This window comes from Mauremys mutica, chromosome 1 (assembly GCF_020497125.1).
Source record: "Mauremys mutica isolate MM-2020 ecotype Southern chromosome 1, ASM2049712v1, whole genome shotgun sequence".
NCBI classification, from domain to species: domain Eukaryota; kingdom Metazoa; phylum Chordata; order Testudines; family Geoemydidae; genus Mauremys; species Mauremys mutica.
In genome coordinates this window covers 264,124,303-264,144,875 of record NC_059072.1, presented here as the reverse complement: position 1 = coordinate 264,144,875, position 20,573 = coordinate 264,124,303, and the positions used below count along the sequence as shown (strand labels likewise).

At 43.5% G+C, this 20,573-nt stretch overlaps 1 protein-coding gene across 1 annotated transcript in view; it reads right to left on the bottom strand.

Moving 5' to 3' along the window:
* Window positions 1-14,338: 14,338 nt before the first annotated feature.
* NALCN (sodium leak channel, non-selective) overlaps window positions 14,339-20,573 on the bottom strand; it is a 390,104-nt gene continuing 383,869 nt past the window's right edge. Inside the window, exon 45 of the mRNA XM_045008683.1 lies at window positions 14,339-20,054. Within this exon, the coding sequence (XP_044864618.1) occupies window positions 19,861-20,054 (194 nt within the window). The 3' untranslated portion in view covers window positions 14,339-19,860. The remainder of the gene's footprint in view (window positions 20,055-20,573) is intronic.

The window sequence follows — 20,573 nt, the reverse complement described above, 5'->3', positions numbered from 1 at the left end:
TCCGCCCTGGAGCGGAAGGACCCCCCACCGGCGAAGACCAGGAGCGGCAGAAGCTCCTGCGCCCGGCCCCGCACAAGAGTTTGCCGGGCCCCCCGGAGTGAGGGACCCTGCTCCAGGGGCCCCGAAAAACTCTGGTGGGGGCCCCCGTGGGGCTCGGGGCCTGGGGCAAATTGCCCCTCTTGCCCCCCCCTCTGGGCGGCCCTGGTCTGGACTATCATAGCAGCTGGAGGCTGCCTTCCACTCATTTCTCACTAACAAGTCACTGTGTCTTATTCCTGCATTCTTTATTACTTCATCACACAAGTGGGGGGACACTGCTACGGTAGCCCAGTAAGGCTGGGGGAGAACGGAATTAACAGGTGGGGTTGTTGCAGGGGCACCCCCTGTGAATGGCATGCAGCTCATCATTTCGGCGGGATCTGACACAGATCAGCTGAGCTCTCTGGTTCTATGATACACTGGTTCTCTAGTACACTTGCCCCATATTCTAGGCAGGACTGATTCTATTTTTAGATACCAAAAAGGAGGGATTGACTCAGGGAGTCATTCCCAAGTTTGGCTTTTGTGTCCCCGGCTGATCTCAGCCAGGGGCACTTATGACAACAGCAGATGGTGCAGTGCAAAAGGACTGGTAACCATGATCATCTTATTGCCAATTTATGGCATGGTAGATGGTACAGTATGGCTGATAACCATCTCTGCTGTCATGCAAAAGCAAATGCATGCTGCTGTGTAGCGCTGCTGAATCGCCTCTGTCAGCGGCATCTAGTACACATACGGTGGCAGTCACAAAAGGCAAAACAGGCTCCATGATTGCCATGCTATGGCGTCTGCCAGGGCAATCCAGGGAAAAAAGGCGCGAAATGCTTGTCTGCCGTTGCTTTCCCAGAGGAAGGAGTGACTGATGACATTTACCCAGAACCACCCGCGACAATGATTTTTGCCCCATCAGGCACTGGGATCTCAACCCGGAAATTCCAAGGGGCGGGGGAGGCTGCGGGAACTATGGGAAAGCTACGGAATAGCTACCCACAGTGCAATGCTCCAGAAATCGACGCTAGCTTCGGACCGTGGACGCACACCACCGATTTAATGTGTTTAGTGTGGCCGTGCGCACTCGATTTTATACAATCTGTTTTGCTAAACCGGTTTATGTAAATTCGGAATAATCCCGTAGTGTGGACGTACCCTGAGACTTTTAAATCTGTCTTCCATGAACATATGTGTTAGTATAACTTGAATAACACAAATGTTCACAGCAAGATGGGTACAAGCATTGCTGAAGCAAATTCATTTTACAGTTGCAGTGTGACTTTAGCTTGCCTTAGAATCTTGAGGTAATATTGTAGTTAACCTCACAGAACATATTTAGAGACATGTACAGAGAGGTACAACAAATAAATGCTGTTTGTCCTGGGAGAGGTCCACTAAATGAGACTTCAGTGGGAGCTCAAGGTGCTCTGTAGCTGACAGGATAAAGCCAAATGTTGATAGTACATCTTTTCTGCAGTCGTGTGAAAATACACCACGGATAGTAGCACCACAGTGGCATTATCCCCATTTCTGTGGTGGAGGATGTGAGTGTATGGACAAAAGGAATAGCGTGATGACACAAGGGTTAATATTCTTGGAGATTTCAGTTTAATGTCTCCTCCACAGAATCACATCAGGGGTACCAAGCTGGGATGCTGTCAGATGAAGCACATCTGTCTCTGTGGCCCTTAATATTTCAACCTTTTATCTTCTGGTCCAGTGACAAAAGTAGTGCCTACTGAGAAACCACCCATATTGTGACAATCCAATTGTTATTTTATGTTTAAAAAATATCCCGTTGTTTATTGAAATATGACACCACCAGCAATCCAATAGGAGTTTGTTGGAATTATTTACTTACCTCATAAACACTAGCTTTACAAACCCACATTTCCTCTAAAAGTATCTGTCGGTGATAGGGTCATTTGGATTAAAGTCCTCAAGGAATCTAGAAGTCAGCATAGAAAAAAGATTAATAAAAGAGGGCTACTATCCACTTTCAACAGTATCAAAGTTGAGAAGAAGCTATCAGAAAAGTTTTCACTGTCGTTCACCCATTGTTAAAGTTTTTATATTATGTTTCAAACTGTATAAGAATAGAGAATAAATGGCATACATTAGCCAAACCAACAAGTCAATTTATTCATTGTGAATAATATTCATTGCAAATTTAGCCTTTTAATCTCAGAGTAAATCAATTGTGATTCAATCCTGATATGAAAGAATGTGTTTGTTATTCATAAATGTGTGGAATAGATTAAGTCTATGGGATGATTGGGAAATATTAACCTGAGCTATTCACCATTTATTATTTGGGGTATAAGACTAGTCACTGGCATCAGAGGTTATTGTTCCTGCTCCCTGATTGGATGGCTGAGACATTTTAAAAAGGAGAATGATCAAGAGTGGATAAATAATTTGTGCTGTGAATTTTGTGAATTTAACACTTATGTTAAAATTAATTACATTTTTGAGATTTTCTGTCTTGAACATTTGCACAAATAGCTTGTGCCTATTTGACTGTGCAGACAATGTATCATAGGACCCCAAAAATAATAGAAAGATGAAGTGAATGTACCACTTATTCACAAAAATATTTGAGAATCACTTTTTGCATTATTCAACCAGCAATATTAACCGCACAATGAAAATAATTTTGTTATTAACGTGGTTAGTTTTGAAGAGTCAGACAAAGTAAGTGCATTACCTTTTGTCAGAAGCTTTGCAATTTTAAGTGTAGCTCTCAAGAAAAAAAGAGACTATATAGTGATTTATTATTTACATTCAACGATATTACTTTTGGACTTGCTAAATCCCTACTGCTGTGTTGCAATTGACAATAAGGGAGACTGCATGCTTACCAATGCATACTCTAATTAATCATTTGCCTCTTTATCTGTATTTTTGTGTAAATCATCATCGTCCCTATTTTAATGACTGAAGATAGAAAAAATATATCATTAGAGTCGGTACAAGTTAAAACTGTTGCTTAATAGGATGTGCTGATAGAAAAGCAGGTCACACAAACCACAAGAGCTTTGAAAAATAATTAATGGTTTGTTTGAAAACTGCATCGATTTAATAATTTGTGGCTGAATGTGCTGTATTTTGGAATGACCAATTAGCTGATGGTTAAGTGTAGATAACAGTGTGTGCAGTGTCCTGGCTGAGTGAATGGAGACAGCAGCATCTAAAGGTTAAAAACTGATGCATGAGAACCTGCTAGGAAACAATTCACTGCTGAACATGCATGAGGTCAAGTGTGAAAAGAGTTTCCTGCTTATTTTTATCTCCATGCAGAGGATAAATCAATAACCCAATATAGTGTACACTCCTCAGTAAGAACTAACTGCCCCATTCTGGGCACATTCACACTGGCTTCATGCCCTGCAAATAAAGAATTTTTCTATCCATCAACACAACTTAGGGGCCGCGTGTTATTCCTTTCTTTTGGTGTCCTACTTCATACCTCTAAATAAGTATGAACCAATGCCCACTGTACAGCCCAGAGATGCACAGCTTGTAATCTGCAGCTGCTTGGTCATTAAAAAAAAAAACTCTCACAAAATATTATGATTATAGCAGATTCTGTAGACAAAACTGGAACATCTTTGGGCTGAGAGGGGCACCAGCAGCAACCCCTCGGCCAGTGTTTTATCATTCCAGATCTCTGACTGTTGGGGAAAAGCTTGAGAGAGCACGTGGGGAGAAAAAAATCACAAAATCCCATTCCTCAGCAGTCATTTCCTTTCACTGCAGGTTGCTTTTCTGTAGCAAACATTGATTTTCTTCCTTTTGTTTCTCTTGGAGCTTTATTTTCCAAGGCTCCACTTGCTTACATGGTACACCAACACCAGCATTAACAGCAACAAAACCACTGATAATTGTACAGACTAGTTACCTGCTGTGGAGCCACCAGAGAAAACACAAGAGCCCAGAAAGGAAGAAGAGGAAGGATGATCTTGTGGTTAAGGCCCAGGGTTGGGATGAGGGAAGCTGAGTGTGGCCTTGGGTGAATAATTTAAAATGGGATTTTTCAGAAGTGCTCAGCTCCCATTGAAATCACTAGGGCTTCATGATGATGCTGCAGTCTGCCCCACACAGTTGTCCTCAGAGGACCAGGACCCTACACTGTAAACTCTTTGGAGCAGTCTCTTGCTGTGTGTTTGTAATGCACCTCGGGGCCCTGATCTCAGCTGGGGCCACTAAGCAGTAATGTAACAATAACAAAACACTCCTTCCACGTGGGTCCCATATGGATATTTATCGGCTCTTCAAAAAACAGGTCTTGGAGAGGAGAGTTTTATTTAGGGCGGTTAAAAAAAGTATCACCGAGAGCCTGGAAGATGTAAACTTACCAGTTGTGATCACTTTAACACAGGTGAAACTTTAGGCCTCAACATCTGTACAATTTCTGTTTCAATTGTAAATGATGCAAAAATGATTAGGGGTATGGAATGGCTTCTGTATGAGGAGAGATTAATAAGACTGGGACTTTTCAGCTTGGAAAAGAGACAGCTAAGGGGAGATATGATTGAGGGCTATAATTTCATGACTGGTGTAGAGAAAGTAGATAAGGAAGTGTTGTTTACTACTCCTCATAACTCAAAAACTAGGAGTTACCAAATGAAATTAATAGGCAGCAGGTTTAAAACAAATAAAGGGAAGTATTTCGTCACACAACGCACAGTCAGCCTGTGAAACACCTTGCCAGAGGATGTTGTGAAGGCCAAGACCATAACAGGTTTCAAAAAAGAACTAGATATATTTATGGAGGATAGGGCCATCAGTGGCTATTAGTCAGGATGGGCAGGAATGGTGTCCCTAGCTTCTGTTTGCCAGAAGCTGGGAATGTGTGACGGGATGAATCACTTGATGATTATCTGTTCTGTTCATTCCCTGTGGGGCACCTGGCATAGGCCACTGTCGGAAGACAGGCTACTGGGCTAGATGGATCTTTAGTCTGACCCAATAGGGCCATTCTTATGTTCTTATGATGCAATTATTCCATCTACAGCTCACCATCTGTATTTTCTGGTAACACTTGAGTTCTCTCCAAGATTGCCAGAGGGTCTGGCCACTCAGATGTCACTGTATTTCCCTTAAGACCATTCTGTTGGCTCACTCGTTATAAGAAAATGTGCCTGCTTTATTTCAGCCTCGCTTGTGCTAGTTCCAGCCAGACTTTTGAAGTGGTTTGAAGAAATATGGGGCAATTGGCTCCTCCCAATGTAGCTTAGGGCATCCTTCAAGAGAAGGGTTTATTTTCTTAAATGTACTTTTAATTGTTTTCTGCTGGGATGTGTTGGGTAGTAAAGGCAAGGACCAATGATAAGTGGTCAGGATTGTCAAATTTGATTTGCTAAAACCATATTTACTGTTATATTTGCTAAGGTGCCTCACATCAACAGAAGGCTGCATTGTAAAATGAAGGTAACAGCATCAGGAGATTTTCTTTTTTGCTATGTTGTCATTCCTTGTGTTATTAGGGCAAAGTCGCAGGAGAAAAGTCTAAATTGAAAAACAACTAAAGTGACATTTTGATGTCATTTTTATCATCAATGAGATTAGCACATGGAATACTGTTCACAAGTCAAGATAGCTAATATTCAAAACAGCTAGAGGAGCTCCAGTGGTATTGTTACTGAGACTGCACATGCAGCTGGTTCAGGTAAAATCTAACATCCAAGAGGATGTGATCAATGAGCAGGTGACTCAAATCATTACATGTGTCAAAGGCCAGGACAGCCAATTAACAATTGGACAGCTGGTGGCTTGTGAATTTAAAACAGCTGTCAAAACGAGACACACTGCACAGACTGGCTCTAGGACATAATGGTACAAAAACATTTGAGAGAATGAATGCGGTTCCCCTGGGGCTGACAGTGGACTGGTGGATGAGGATGTTGTAACTAATTATCAGGTAGTAAGTTAGTCCTTGATAGTCTAAGCCAGTGTCATGGATCCATAGGGTCTGTGCCACACCTCAGCTTTTAAACAGTCTCTTGGAGGAACCCTTTCTGTGTGGCACACCCCAAAATGGTCCCAGTCTTCCTTAAGGTAGGCCATGTGGCCTCAATGCAGGGACAGCATCAGCCTCTACCCAGTGGGGGGGGTCTGAGGAGAGCCTTAGGCCCCCCCTTGCCACGACGCCCTGCCTGTCTCTGTGGCCCTGCCCCTTGTCTCCCCCCAAGATCCTGCCTCCTACCCCTGTTGGACGCTGGAAGCCGGAGCTGGGAAGTGCACAGCACTGGCTGCTCCCAGGCAGTAAGAGCGACCCAGGCAGGGGACCCAGCTCCAGAGATAGCAAAGCCCTTGTGGTGCTCGGGGAGCAGTGATCCTGAGGGGCGGGGGCGAGGAGCCCAGGATGGAGGGGTCAGTCCAGGCTGCTGTAGGGAGCTCCGGACTCTCCACCTGCCATGGGCAGTGCACCCCGGCCGGCAGGGACGGGCTGAGAGCTGCTTTTAGGCAACCCTGCCACTCACCTAGGCTTACTTCTCCGCTGCTGCTGGAGCTCAGTGCCCGGCCAGAAGCCACCACTCTCTCCACTCGGCCTTCACAGTTGGGCAGCCAGAGAGCAGCAGCTGCTACAGGGTGGCTACAGTGTGGCGAAGGCAAATTTTGGGGTGGCTATAGCCCCCACAAGCCTCCCCCCCGAAGTGCCGCCCCTGCCTCAATGCCTCCTAGATTGAGTCTCTGGGCTCCACACCAAGAGCTCTGCCCAGCAAGTCCATCTCACATAGACTCCTAATCAGAGATTTACTCTCTTCAGTGACCAATGCTTCTCAGCAAGTATTTGCAGTGACACCAGGCAGCCTTTTTCAAAAACAGACTAGAGTTTATTAATCAACTGGAACACAGCAAGGGGAGTCCTTAGGTGAGCACAGAGAAATAAAGTTTAAGACATTGGCTCACTCAGCCATGCTGCCATGGACTCTTTCCAGCTCTTTTTCTCACTTCCTGGTGAAAGCCCTGTGTCTCTTCAAAGGGCAGCTCTTACCCCAGCCACCTGACAACTTTCCCCTTTGTTCTCAGGCCTGTGCTCTGCTTCCCTGATGAGATGTTGGAGAAAATATCCTTCCTCCTGTTGTTTGAATATCCCAGCAATCAGGGTTCCCACTGTATTTTTGGATTCTCTATTGACATGGGTGGTTTCAGCCAGTCCTTAATGACAGCTACATGACATCTCTGCTCCAGAGGGAAACTGAGGCATACAAAGGATTCATAAAAATATTACAGAAAATTCCCAGTTCCTCACACCAAGGATCTTCTGATTCTCCATCTGTTTGTGAAATGGAGTCCTCCTCATTCCATAAAATCTTCAAACCAAGTTGGCCCTAACTTGTCTGATTTAACATTACTGTTTAAATGGCTATTTCTGTAGATCTCTGTGTATGGCAAAGCTGTTTCTTTTAGGACATTAAAAATCTTTTGGCTCAAATACAATTCACTAGACAAGCTTGATTCTTTGCTGTTTTACAGTGCAGTGTCAAAAACAAATAACTCCCCATTATATGTCAGTGTTGGGAACCACAGCTCATCATAAACAGCTGCCATTAATCTGCCATCTTTTCTCTGCTGTGACAATGCCACTTATGTATTGCGGCTGCCACTGCAAGTAAAGATAGCTCTGGCTAGTGAGGACACACTCATAACAGCACTACAGTGTTTGTACGTTCACATCTCCATTGTACTCTTTAATAATACTCATGGTGGCTTTTATTTTTTAGCTGCACACAAGTGAACATTATTTCAGTGAAAGGTTTTCCCTTTTTTCCCCTCATTCAACATCTGCTCTCACAGAAGATTTTTTTTCTTGTAGATGCTATTACAAACCTCCCTGAGTCCCGCAGTGGACTGTCACCAATCTTGTAATTGGAAACCATGTGATTCCAAGCTGGCGAGGTCTGGGCAGAGTCCAAACACTGTTTCTAGCTTTGGGCCTCACATGCACACTGCTGGGTGCAGCTCTTCTGTCTGGCCCCATTCCTTGGGAAGTGGCATCCGCAGCCCAACTAGGCCCTGAAAGCCTCCCCAGTCATGGCTGCCCAGATTTCCATCTCCACAGGCATTCTGGTTTATAGTTTAATGCCTGGGACACTTGTGGCAGGTCTAAAACCAACAGTAATTTATACACTTAAAACCTACAAGAGTTACAGATCTTTAATGCAAACCAACAAAAACATACACACTCTCAGCCCTGAGCCTATGCTCACCCTTCTTGTGAGTACAAGAAAAAACAACTCGACTCAATGCATTCAGCCAGCAAATTGGACTGAAAATCAACCGCAATAAGACAGATATCATGACCTTTAGTATTGTGTCACCATCAACAGTATGGCTAGAGGATTGTGTTCTCACCAATGTAGAAACATTCACATACTTTGGCAGCACCATCAGCCAGGATGGTGGAACAAGCTAGGACATCTGGAACAAAATCAGTAAAGTCAGGAATACCTTCAGGAGTTTAAATACAGTCTGGAAATCATCAAAATACAGCACCAAAACCAAACTCAAGATTTATCAGACCTGTGTACTTTCAACACTACGTTATAGGTCAGAATGCTGGGGAATAAGAAAGTCTGACATGTCCAAACTGTCTTCAGTCCATACAACCTGTCTCAGAAAAATCCTCCATATCTTTTGGCCCAGAACAATCTCAAACCAAGATATATTGACACAGTGCAGCCAAGAGGATCTGAGCACCATCATTGCCAGGAGGTGCTGGAGATGGATCGGTCATGTGCTTCGGATGGAAACTGATTCCATCACCAGAGTAGCAATAAGATGAACACCTGAAGGCAAGCGAAAATGAGGCCGCCCGAAAACAACATGGCGAAGAGCTGTGGAAGCCGAGCTGAAAAACCTGGGGCACAGCTGGGGAACCACTGAAAGACTTGCCAGAAACAGACAAGAGTGGAGCAGCTTCATCACTGCCCTAAATGCCAGAGGCATAATAGGAACATGATGACGATGAGGATGATTTTTTAGTAAAAGTCATGTACAGGTCATGGGCAGTAAACAAAAATTCGAAGCCCATGACCTGTCTGTGATCTGTCCATGACTTTTACTATATACTAAACTTGGGTCGGGGTGCCACAGATGCTCTGGGGGGGGGAGTGATCTGGGGGCACCGTGGGTGCTGGGGGGGGTGGGCCTAGATCCCCGCTGGTGCTGGCAGGGGGAACGTGTGGTGCCATGCAGCTTGGGACCCCAGCTGGTGCTGGCAGGGGGGAGCATGGGTAGCATGTGTGGCCCAGGGCATTTACATGATGGAAGGAGGAGCAAAGCGGAAGAGGCATCCCTAGATGCATGCAGCCAGGAGCTGTTCTCAAGCCAGTAGGAAGGTAGCCAGTTGCGGCAGCCGGTGCTTAGGGAAGGACAAACACTAGAGGAGGTTCCCAGTAAGTGGTTTTTATTTTGGGAAGGAAGTTATTAGGTGCGGGCTCTTAGGGCAAGGAGGGTTAGGGCTGCATGCATGCCTAGATGCAGACTAGGGCGCTGATGTGCTCTCTCACATCGTGGTAATCGGCCTCAGTGATCTCTTCAGAGGTCTCATCCAGAACTTGTGCAGGTTTCTTGGGAGAGCCACTGTGGTCCTTGTCCCAGTCTGGCTAACATGTCCGTACCACTGTGCCGTGAGGGACAGGGGGACCATCGCTGCACATAGGCAAGCTGCATATGGACCAGAGCGGAACCTGCATTGTAGTAGAAGACCCTCCCTTGCTTCCCAGGTCACCCTCAGCAGTGTTCATTATAGGGCCCCCCCTGAAGCTGTTGGCTCTCCCCAAGGCACAGAAACCCAGAGGACAGTACAGCTATGAAACAATCAGTCATACTTGACCCTGTGCTTACTCACCATTTTGGAGGTCATGGGGGTTATGTGCACTCGCTTTGGGATGGGCAAATTATGCTATTGTGTAGACTGTGCTTGCCCTCCTTAAGTACGGGGGAATCATTGCTCTGTCTGGTGTGAACAATGCTGCCTCTGTTAAGTGTTGCATTTTGCCTTTACAGATGCAACCTTGAGATCTCAGCCCTCTGTGTTATCACCGGCTGAGAGGCTGCCAAGAATCAGGAAGAGGCCATGTAGAAGCAGAGGACATGCTGCATGAAGTCATGCAGCGCTCCCTTAATGAAAATCGAAAAGTGCAGGAGAGTGAAAGGAGGGTCTGCCAGCAGAATGTGGATCATCGGCACCAAAGCACGGAGTGGCTGATAAGCATCATGGAGCACCAAGCAGACATGATCCAGGTGCTCATAGCCATGCAGGTGGAGCACTACTGCACCCGCCTCCCCCTGCAGCCCTTGTCCCCAAACTCTTTCCCTTGTGCCCCCATGTCACCTCCAACCCAATTTCCCCAACATCCAGGTTCTTATCATCACCAGCTACCTCCAACACCTATAGCTTCACCACCCAGCCCTGAAAACTATGACCCTTACCCATTGCACTCAACCCTCATCACCATGCAGTATAGCCATTCTGAAGTGCAGCACTCATTGCACAGCACTCCAAACAGGAAGGCTGAGAATGATAACAGGGCATATGCAAATCTGTGATTGTACCGTTCCCCACCCCAGCCCCTTGCTTTTTCTGTTTCCCAGGCAGTTGTGTTTCTTTTCAATAAATGCATTTTCTTTTCAATAAATGCATTTTTTGCTTTCACAACATTCTTTATTGTTGCATTATTGCAGGGCACCAGACATTACTGGTGGCTTTCAGCCTCAAACTGCTCCCTCAAGGCAGCCCTAATCCTTGCAGCCCCGCGCTGGGTCCCTCTAATAGCCCTGCTCTCTGGCTGTTCAAATTCAGCCTCCAGGTGTTGAACCTCTGAGTTCCATGCCTGAGTGATCTTTCACCCTTCCCTTCACAAATGTTATGGAGGGTACAGCACGCGGCTATAACCGCTGGTCTGCTGTTATTGGCCAGGTCCAGCTTCCCATACAGAGAGCGCCTGCGGCCCTTTAAACGGCCAAAAGCACACTCCACAGTCATTCTGCACCGGCTCAGCCTGTTGTTGAACCGCTCCTTGCTGCTGTCAAGGCTCCCTGGGTAGGGTTTCATGAGCCACGGCATTAAAGGGTAAGCGGGGTCTCCAAGGATCACAATGGGCATTTCGACGTCCCCTACGGTGAGCTTCTGGTCTGGGAAAAAAGTCCCGGCTTGCAGCTTCCTGAACAGACCAGTGTTCTGAAAGATGCATGCATCATGCACCTTTCCGGGCCAGCGTGTGTTAATGTCAATGAAATGCTCACGGTGATCCACATGTGCCTGAAGAACCATAGAGAAATACCCCTTTTGATTAATGTACTCGGAGGCTAAGTGGGCTGGTGCCAGAATTGGAATATGCGTCCCATCTTTTGCCCCTCCACAGTTAGGGGAGCCCATTTGTGCAAAGCCAGTCACAATGTCCTGCACGTTCCCCAGAGTCACGGTTCTTCTGAGCAGGATGCGATTACTGGCCCTGCAAACCTGCATCAACATGATTCCAATGGTCGACTTCCCCACTCCAAACTGGTTAACGACTGATCGGTAGCTGTCTGGAGATGACAGCTTCCAGATTGCCATAGCCACTCGCTTCTCCACCATCAGGGCAGCTCTCAATCGCATGTCCTTGCGCCGCAGGGTGAAGGTGAGTTCCTCCCACAGTCCCGTGAAAGTGGCTTTTCTCATCCAAAAGTTCTGCAGCCACTGCTCATCATCCCAGATTTGCAGGACGATGTGATCCCACCACTCAGTGCTTGTTTCCCGAGCCCAAAAGTGCTGTTCCACGGTGGTGAGCATGTCCGTCAATGCCACAAACACTCTTGTGTTGTATGCGTTACTCGAGTCGATATCAGTGTCAGAGTCCTCACTGTCACTTTGGATCTTACGGAATAACTCAACTGCCAAACGTGCCGTGCTGGCGACACTTATCAGCATATTCCTCAGCAGTTTGGGCTCCATTCCCACAGACCAAAAGGGAAGACAGAGCACGCAGTATAAAAAATGTTGAAAGATGTTGCCAATTGTGGACGGAAGCAGAGGGATTGCTGGGATGTGAACCGATGCATCACAGGGCGTTGGGACAGGACCCAGAATGCCCCGCATCCTCTGCCCCCTTCCCACAAGCCACAGCGCCAGAATGGGAAGAGGTGCTCTGTGGGAGAGCTGCCCACAATGCACCGCTCCTAATGCCGCTGCAAGTGCCGCAAATGTGGACACGCCAGTGCGCTTGCAGCTCTCAGTGTGGACAAACTGCAGCACTTTCCCTACTGCACTCTATGAAGGCTGGTTTAACTCAAAGCGCTCTACATTTGCAAGTGTAGCCATGCCCTAAGTTTCACTTAGTTCCACCATTGCATGTAGACAAGGCCTTACCAGTGCAATATAAACTGATATGTTCAGGTTTAAATTGGTTTAAGAGAGTCCACAGACAAAGAGGCAGTGGTTTAACTAAAGGGGTTTAAAATCACAACTTTAGTTAAGCCAGTGTAACTTTCTGGTTTGACTAGCCCTAAGGACTTGTCTACACTTACAGCTACGCTGCTGTAGCGCTTAAGCCTGGTCTACACTACACAAATAGGTTGACGCAAGTCAGCTTACATTGACCTAACTTATAAGTGTCTACACTAAAATTTCACTCCTGCCAACATAAATGCCTTGCTACACTGAATAACTCCTTGGGAGGCATAGAGTCAATGTCAATGTAGTTAGGTCAACACAGTGTCAGTGTGACACTGCATTGTTTACATTGACTGTTAACAGCTTTCAGAAGCTGTCCCACAGTGCCTCACACTAACAGTACAGTTGGCACACGTGCCTGGTGAGGATACACATCGCCGAGACAAGGAGCATAGTGTGGACACGCAAAAGGGATTTAATTACTGTGGCGGTTCTATGCCAACGTAACTTAGGTCAACATAATTCTGTCGTGTAGACAAGCCCTTAGTGAAGATGCTAGCTATGCTGATGGGAGACCTTCTCCTGTTGGCTAGGTACTCCACCTCTCCAAAAGGCAGTCGCTAAGTCAACATGAGAAGCCCTCCCAGTAACATAGCACTGTCTACACTGGGGTCTAGGTAGGTAGACCAGGGCTAAGAGTTGGCAGACAGCTGAGAAGGAAAAAAAAATAAACCCCAAAATGGCTTTTGGTTTTTTTTTTAAATGATCTGTTTAGTTTTTAAAACATCTCAAGTGTTTAGAAAAAGAAGACTGCCACAAACGTCCACAAACGAAATTTGGATCAAAGCAACTGAAGCAAGTACAGCAAAATGTTGTTGTATAATTTTAATGTGTTGATAAGCAATGAAATGAGCCATACAATATTTCCCCCTCTCCTCTCAGAAAAGTGACATTTTTCTTATGCCAAAAACAGTAACATGAAATCCATAATAACAACATGAGGCTTGGAAGTCTTTAAACTGTACTATTTGTAGAGTTCTCAATCAGTAAGAAGTAGGAGAAGCCCAGAAAGTAACATTACTGATCTAAGGAGAGTGTAGGGCTCCTAGAGGAATACCCAGATGGAAAATAAGACTGATTTCCCTTGTAAAACTGCCGTCAGATCCAATATGTGAAAATTAAAATTAAACAATTATAGTGACACATAGCCCACTAACTGGGTGAATATTGAGAATGTTAAATGTATCAGGCTGCTGTCTGACAGGCAAGTTGGCGTTTTGAGGCTTTAAAAAAAACAGGCTGGCATAATGGCTAGAACTACTAAATCCAGCCTCTCCATCAGTGACAGCAAGTAAAAAAAACAACAAAAACTTATCTGGTCCTCCTAAACCCATGGCATAGTCTTAGCCACTCAGAGAACCAGCAACACCATCCAAGTCTTCCATCATGTGACTACTCCAGTTTGAAATTCATAGTTTCCAAGGTTAGAAAGGCCCAGTGTGATCATCTAGTCTGACAACTTGTATATCACAGACTATAGAACTTCCCCAAAACAATCAGTAAAGAATATCTTTTAGACAAACATCCAGTCTTGATTTAAAAATTGTCAGTGATGGAGACTCCACCGGAAGTCCTTTGGTAAATTGTTCCAACGGTTAATCACTCTCACTTTTGAAAACGTACGCCTCATTTCCAGTCTGAATTTGGCTAACGTCAACTTCCATCAGGGCCGGCTCTACAGTTTTCGCCGCCCCAAGCAGCGTACCGAATTGCCACCGCGGGCAGTCCATGTGCCCTTAGGGCGGCAGGCGCGTTTCCGCGACGGCGGCAATTCGGTAGCAGCTTCTATGTTTAGCTGAAACCGCCGCGGACAGCTAAACATAGAAGCTGCTGCTGCTGAATTGCTGCCACCGCCGTGGAAACGTGCCTGCCACCCTAAGGGCACACTGACTGCCCCCAAGGGCGTGCTGCTTGGGGGCAAAACAACAGGGACTGCCGCCCCTTACAGATTGCTGCCGCAAGCACCAGCTTAGAATGCTGGTGCCTGGAGCCGGCCCTGACTTCCATCCACTGGAGCATGTTAGGTAGAAACACCGTTCTCTGTTAGATTGCAGAGCCCATTATTGACTATTTGTTCCCAATGTAGGTACTTGCAGACTCTAATCAACTCACCCCTTAACCTTTGCTTTGTTAAACTAAAGAGATTGAGTTCCTTGAGTCTACCCTATGCTAATTCAGAAAGCCCTGTCAAAGCCTTCCCCAGATTCTTACTGATATGCATGTAGTACAAACGTTTTTGTGTCCAACTTCGGCAAAAATTTTGCTGAGACACAAAATGTCTATTGAAAAACTCCAGTTTTGTGGCAGCAACAAAAGAAGAAAAGGCTCTTCAAATGTGAGGAGGAAACGTCAGGCAGCTAAACATTTTATTCCTTTTAACCCCCTACTTAAGCTTTTCTTTCATTCACAACAAGCTGCCCTTTTGTAAGGGACACTTTTGTGTGTGCCCAAATTAGTTGCCCAAATCCCCCAATGCACATGTGCAAGTCAGGTAAAAGTATGAACCCTATAATGCTAGTGAAATAAATAGCTGAGATGGGAACCTGCAGAGAGGGGTTAAATGTGCTGCATATACACTTAACTCACTGAGGGGTTAATAACTCTGGTGCTTGAAGGTACTTCAGTGAGAACAATGAGCAAAAATTGCTAATGGATTCCCACACTACAATCCTTGAGATTAAGAGGAAGGTTAATTGAATTCTAGTGAGCTTCCTTTGTGTTGCAGAGCAATTGAACAAGTCAGGACAACCAACTTGTCCATCAACAACTTACATTTTGGGGCAAATTAATCCCTCCTGTAAATAAATTGACTTCAATGGAATTACAGCAGGGATAGATTTGGCCTGCTGACGCTGAGCTCAGGGAGGTTGAGATACCCATACCACCTGCTTGGGTTCCAGGTGATTGTGGTTTGAGGAAGATTTAAGAGGAGTTAATAAAGTGCAGTCTGGATTGCACTTTAAACACAGATCTATGTTGCTGGGGTTCCAAAAGTATTATTACACAAAGCAAAGCATTGCTGCTGCTTTTGTGGTTAATAGCCATCCTTTTCTGAAGCAATGACAGGAGCAATGTGGATTATTGCAAATAAAAAATAGAGCAGGAAATCTCATCCTGATACTGTCCCCTCAGAATTTTTCTCCTACAAAAAAAACACCCCACTTGGGAGTACAACTCTCCTCTGACTGCTCAGAAGCTACAATATTGATCTTCATAGGTAGCCATTAGCTAATATAACATCAATTTCAGGCCCTTTCAGAAGTTCAGAGGTGATAATATTTTTTTTGGAGAATCTACCAATGAGAAAGCCCACCTGGTCCTCACTGACTAAAGAAATGATAATTTTTAAGTCTGATAGACAAACATCTTATTTAAATTTTTAGATCAGTATTAAGAAGTGGTATCTCCTTATCAGAAATGCTATCCATTTTTGGTTGCAAATTTAACTGTCTGAAATCTGACATGATAAAATAATAGTGAACCAATAAAATAATATTGAGCTCATTTAAGGCTGGTGCTCAGATTTTATAATAGCTTCCTTTTTATTTCTGTGAAAGCTCAGTATTGCTCTGTTGAAGTCACAGGGATTTTTGCCACTGACATCATGGGGAGTAGGGCTGGGACTTATGGGGAATCCAAAATATTTTATTTTTTCCTTTTCACGAGATAACTCTGGGTTTGGTTTCATATACCAAGGACATTGTGTGCAACAGATGTTTCTGGCCTTGTGGGAGTGCTCCTTTTTTATTTTTAAACTTTTAGGTGTGTGTTTTTTTCAACTTCTCTCTTCTCTAGGACACTTACATTTCCATCGGTGAACTGGTACACTCTGTCTCCCTGGCGGGCTTTTCTTTCCCTGGCTGAACAGTATTGTTCAGGCAAGTTGTCACTGCACTTGAGGTGATTTTTCAACTTGTCGCCTCTTAACCTCTTTCCCGTGCTAGGTTCTCCACTATTGAATGTGATGGCTCTCTCCTATTCTTTAGTTATATAAGGAGGTTTTTCACCTGGTTTCTGACATCCCTGAGTGTTACGATTGACATATATACATTTCCACATCTCTGTAATTGTATCTGATTGCTTACATCTGTAACAGCAAAACTACATAAGAACAGCCATGCTGGGTCAGACCAAAGGTCCATCTAGCCCAGTATCCTCTCTGCCAACAGTGGCCAATGCCAGGTGCCCCAGAGGGCATGAACAGAACAGGTAATCATCAAGTGATCTATCCCATGTAGCCCAACTAGGGTACAGACAACTGGATTCTGGCTTTTCCATTGTGGCTAACTCTTAATCTGCTTGTTTTCCTTGGATACGCTTAAAAATATTTGTTTCAAGGTAAGTGGGGAGGCCTTGGCTCCTCCAGTAATGAAATAATATTGATATAATTATCCATTTAGGATTTCTTGGCCCTTCATCAGAAACATCTAGAATACTGGACTGGATGGACCACTGCTCTGATCTGATATGACAATTGTTAGGACTTAAATGCTACCACTGCTATTCTGCATGCATTTTAAATAAAATTACATGCTACTATGCAGCCAAGTAATATATGATGTAAGCACATCAAATGCAGTTATAATTAAAGTTTGGGGGATGGATCTGGCTTAATGCAACTCACTTTTATTAACAGAGTACTGTAGGCAAGGACAAAATGTTTGCCAGATTTTTTTTTAAAAAAGACGACTCGCAGTAACAATGATTCAGAAAGTTTCTGCAGTTCAATACATTATTGAAAATCAAGATTATATCTTTTATAAATCCAATATTTATCAGATTGTCTTATATACAAAAGCTGAACTTCAAATTGACACAAAACAGAACACAAAATACTGGCCTTTTCAAAGATACTTTGTAATTTTCTTAAACGTTTAGTCATAGTCTACTTAATAAACAACAGAATGCACATATTTGGTTACTTTAAATCTACGATGCATGTAAGTTTTTGACTAGTTTTAAACTTAAATTTACCACAGAACATAATGACTACACCAAGCACAAATGTGTACATTATGATTCTTTGAGACTATTACGTTCAAAAAATATCTGTTCAACAGCACACAGAGAAATGTTGATAGACGCCATGAAAACTGTATTTTGTGGTCAAAACTGAGTTTGCATCACTGGTGAAGGCATCAGTGAAAACAATACTGTCTTCTGATCATTCTACATTACTGTTTTGGCCAGAAAACACTATAGAACACTGACAATTGCCAGTTTTTGAAAGAAAATATGACATGTGGAACCATACATTAACTGTGAGCGTCTCACAAGATCTCACGTCAGGCCATGTTAAAGCAACCTATCATTTCCATAGGAAACAATGGTAGTGGAAAAGGTCTCCGCTATACTACAAAAACAATTGTGTTTGGGGCCCAGCTACAAAGCCTGCAACTGCCAGTGTGTATCTGAGGAAAGGGAACACAATCCCCAGCCCATATATTTAAACAACTGTATAGTGTGGAACCTACAAGATATGTGCCATGCTTCACTGATCATTCACGCTGCTTTTGGTCACTTCTCTTTCCCATCCCTGCATTTGTATAGCATCAACCTATATTGAAAACTCTCAGGGAAACCGACTGATTCTCTTTTGCTTATCTCTCAAGTGGTAAGCATTCTTGGTGCTACGCAAAACCACCATCACATGTTAAAACATGATTTCCCAGACTAAAAGGGACCAAACCACTTTTTAACCATGTTATGGAATCATGATACAGCCCTGGGTTTGTCAGACTGGAGCATGAATAATGACTTGCTTAAAACTTGGTTCACTCCTATCTAGATTGGTAAAACTGAACTGTATTTTAACAGCCTCAGAGTTGTAAAGACGACCCAACTTGCTATTTTATATAACATGTCTACTGCTTCCCCTCTATCCACTAGGCCAGTAACCCTGTCAAAGAAGGAAGTTATCTTGGTTTGGCATAATTTGTTCTTAACAAATCCATGCTGGCTATTCCTTAGTATTCCTATTATCCTTGAGGCACTTACAAATTGATTGTTTAATAAATTGTTCCGATATCTTTCCAGATATCAACGTTAGGATGACCAGTCTATAAAGCCCCATGTCCTCTTTGTTTCCCTTTTTAAAGTCAGGTACTATATTTGGTCTTCTTCAGTCCTCTGGGGCCTCCATGAGTTCTCAAAGATAATTGCTAATGGTTCCGAGATTGCTTCGGCTAGTTTCTTAAGTACCTTAGATATATTCAAGTTGGCAGGGCCAAATGAAATTCATCCTAACTAATCTAAATATTCTTTAACCTGGACTTTTCCTATTGTGCCTTGTGTTCCTTCCACCTTGTTAGAATATTAATTGTATCAAGTATCTGGTCACCATTACTCTTTTTAGTGAAGACTGAAGCATAATAGGCATTAAACATCTCAGCTTCTTGGATATCATCAGCTCTCCTTCCCCACTGGGTAGAGGACCTACGCTTTCCTATGTTTTTCTCATGGTCCTAAGGTATTTAAAGAACCTCTTCTTATTGCTGCTTATGTCTCTTACTAGGTGTAACTAGTTTTGTGCCTTAGGCTTTCTGGTTTTGCAATTCTTTTGTACTCCTCTTTAGCAATCCATCCAAGTTCCCACTTTACATAGGATTTATTTTTGTTTTCCAGGTCACTAATGAAACATACCATGTGTAGATGCTTTTGCAAATTCTTAACCCATGTAATTTTTTGGCTGATTTCTTATGAAAATCAAACTCTATACATAATTAACCAGAAGAAAAAATTCCAATTTTTAAAAGCCAATCCATCATTTTCTGATTTTAAAATCAGCTATATTGTATTTGCATATTTAAGAAAATTACAAGAAAAAGACTAGACTTGAAATTCAGAATCTGTACTTTGTAAAAATACTGTCCCTTACCATGAACTCAGTGCTGACCTCTTTAGGTCATTCATGAATAATAAAATCTTTCTAGAGAAATATTACTAGAATAGAACTGAGGGAAAATAAAAAGAAAAGAAATGCTGTACAGTAATGTGCTGGCCATTTTCAGGTATGGTACAGGATGAAGAAATGCAGAAGTGTATACCTGAATACAAATTTTTGTTACAGCTTCAGAATGTATGAAATCTTTCAATGCTCCATCTATGCTAAAGACAATAGAGACTCTGTGGCGTCATCAATACTGTCATAATATAGAGTCTTCTTAACATACAATAATCTTCACAATAGAGCTGAAATCTAACATACAGGTCTGTATTATGTTTTATATGGCAAAAAGATAAAGCAGTTGAAAAATCCTATGGCATTAGTTTTAAATAAATGATACATCAATTATATCTCATTCAATTCAAAACCCAAGAAAATTGTTTTTATTTGAAATGGCTGTTGTTGCAATATGACTTAAGTTAGGCTCTTTTCTTGGTCAGATGTCAAGAAGATCCTCCCCACTCTCATCACTTTCCACAGTTAGTTGTCTTGTCCACCATTTCTTCACTTCTGATCCACAAGAAGCAGCATCTGACATAGGATTCATCTTGCATACAACAGATTTCATAGTTGTGCGACCACCAAACCGCAGATTGACTGAAGACACTGAATGGCTTATTGGTTTGGGGGCTAGGAAGTTAAATGGAAAACTACTTATTAGAGAGCACATGATTATTGAACTATTTTGTTGTAGAGCTTTTCTATACGAGAGATATGGCACCAGATTAAACAGACTGAATTAAAATGGATCTAGTTAAACTGGTGCAAACCCCTAATGTAGATGCACTGTGGGTTTGATCTTGCAAGGTGCTGAACACTTGGCCTGATCCATCAAAACCCGGCCTTGACTTAATGTAGGTCAATGATCCCATTGATTTCAATGGACTACTCATAATCTTCAAGGTAAACACGTGCTTAAGAGCATTGGTGGACTGGAGCCAGTGTGCTCAGCACTTTGCAGGATTGAGCCCTTACACTGGTTTAACACTTCCTTGAATTAGTTTAGCTCGTGCCATTAAATTACTGATCTAAATTCAACCAGTATATGCTAGGGTTAAACTGACTGAGGTGCATCTTAAACAGAGGCCTGGAGGAAGAAGGCTAATGTGCCTCCTTTACATAAAATGATCCCAGTACCATGCATGTGCA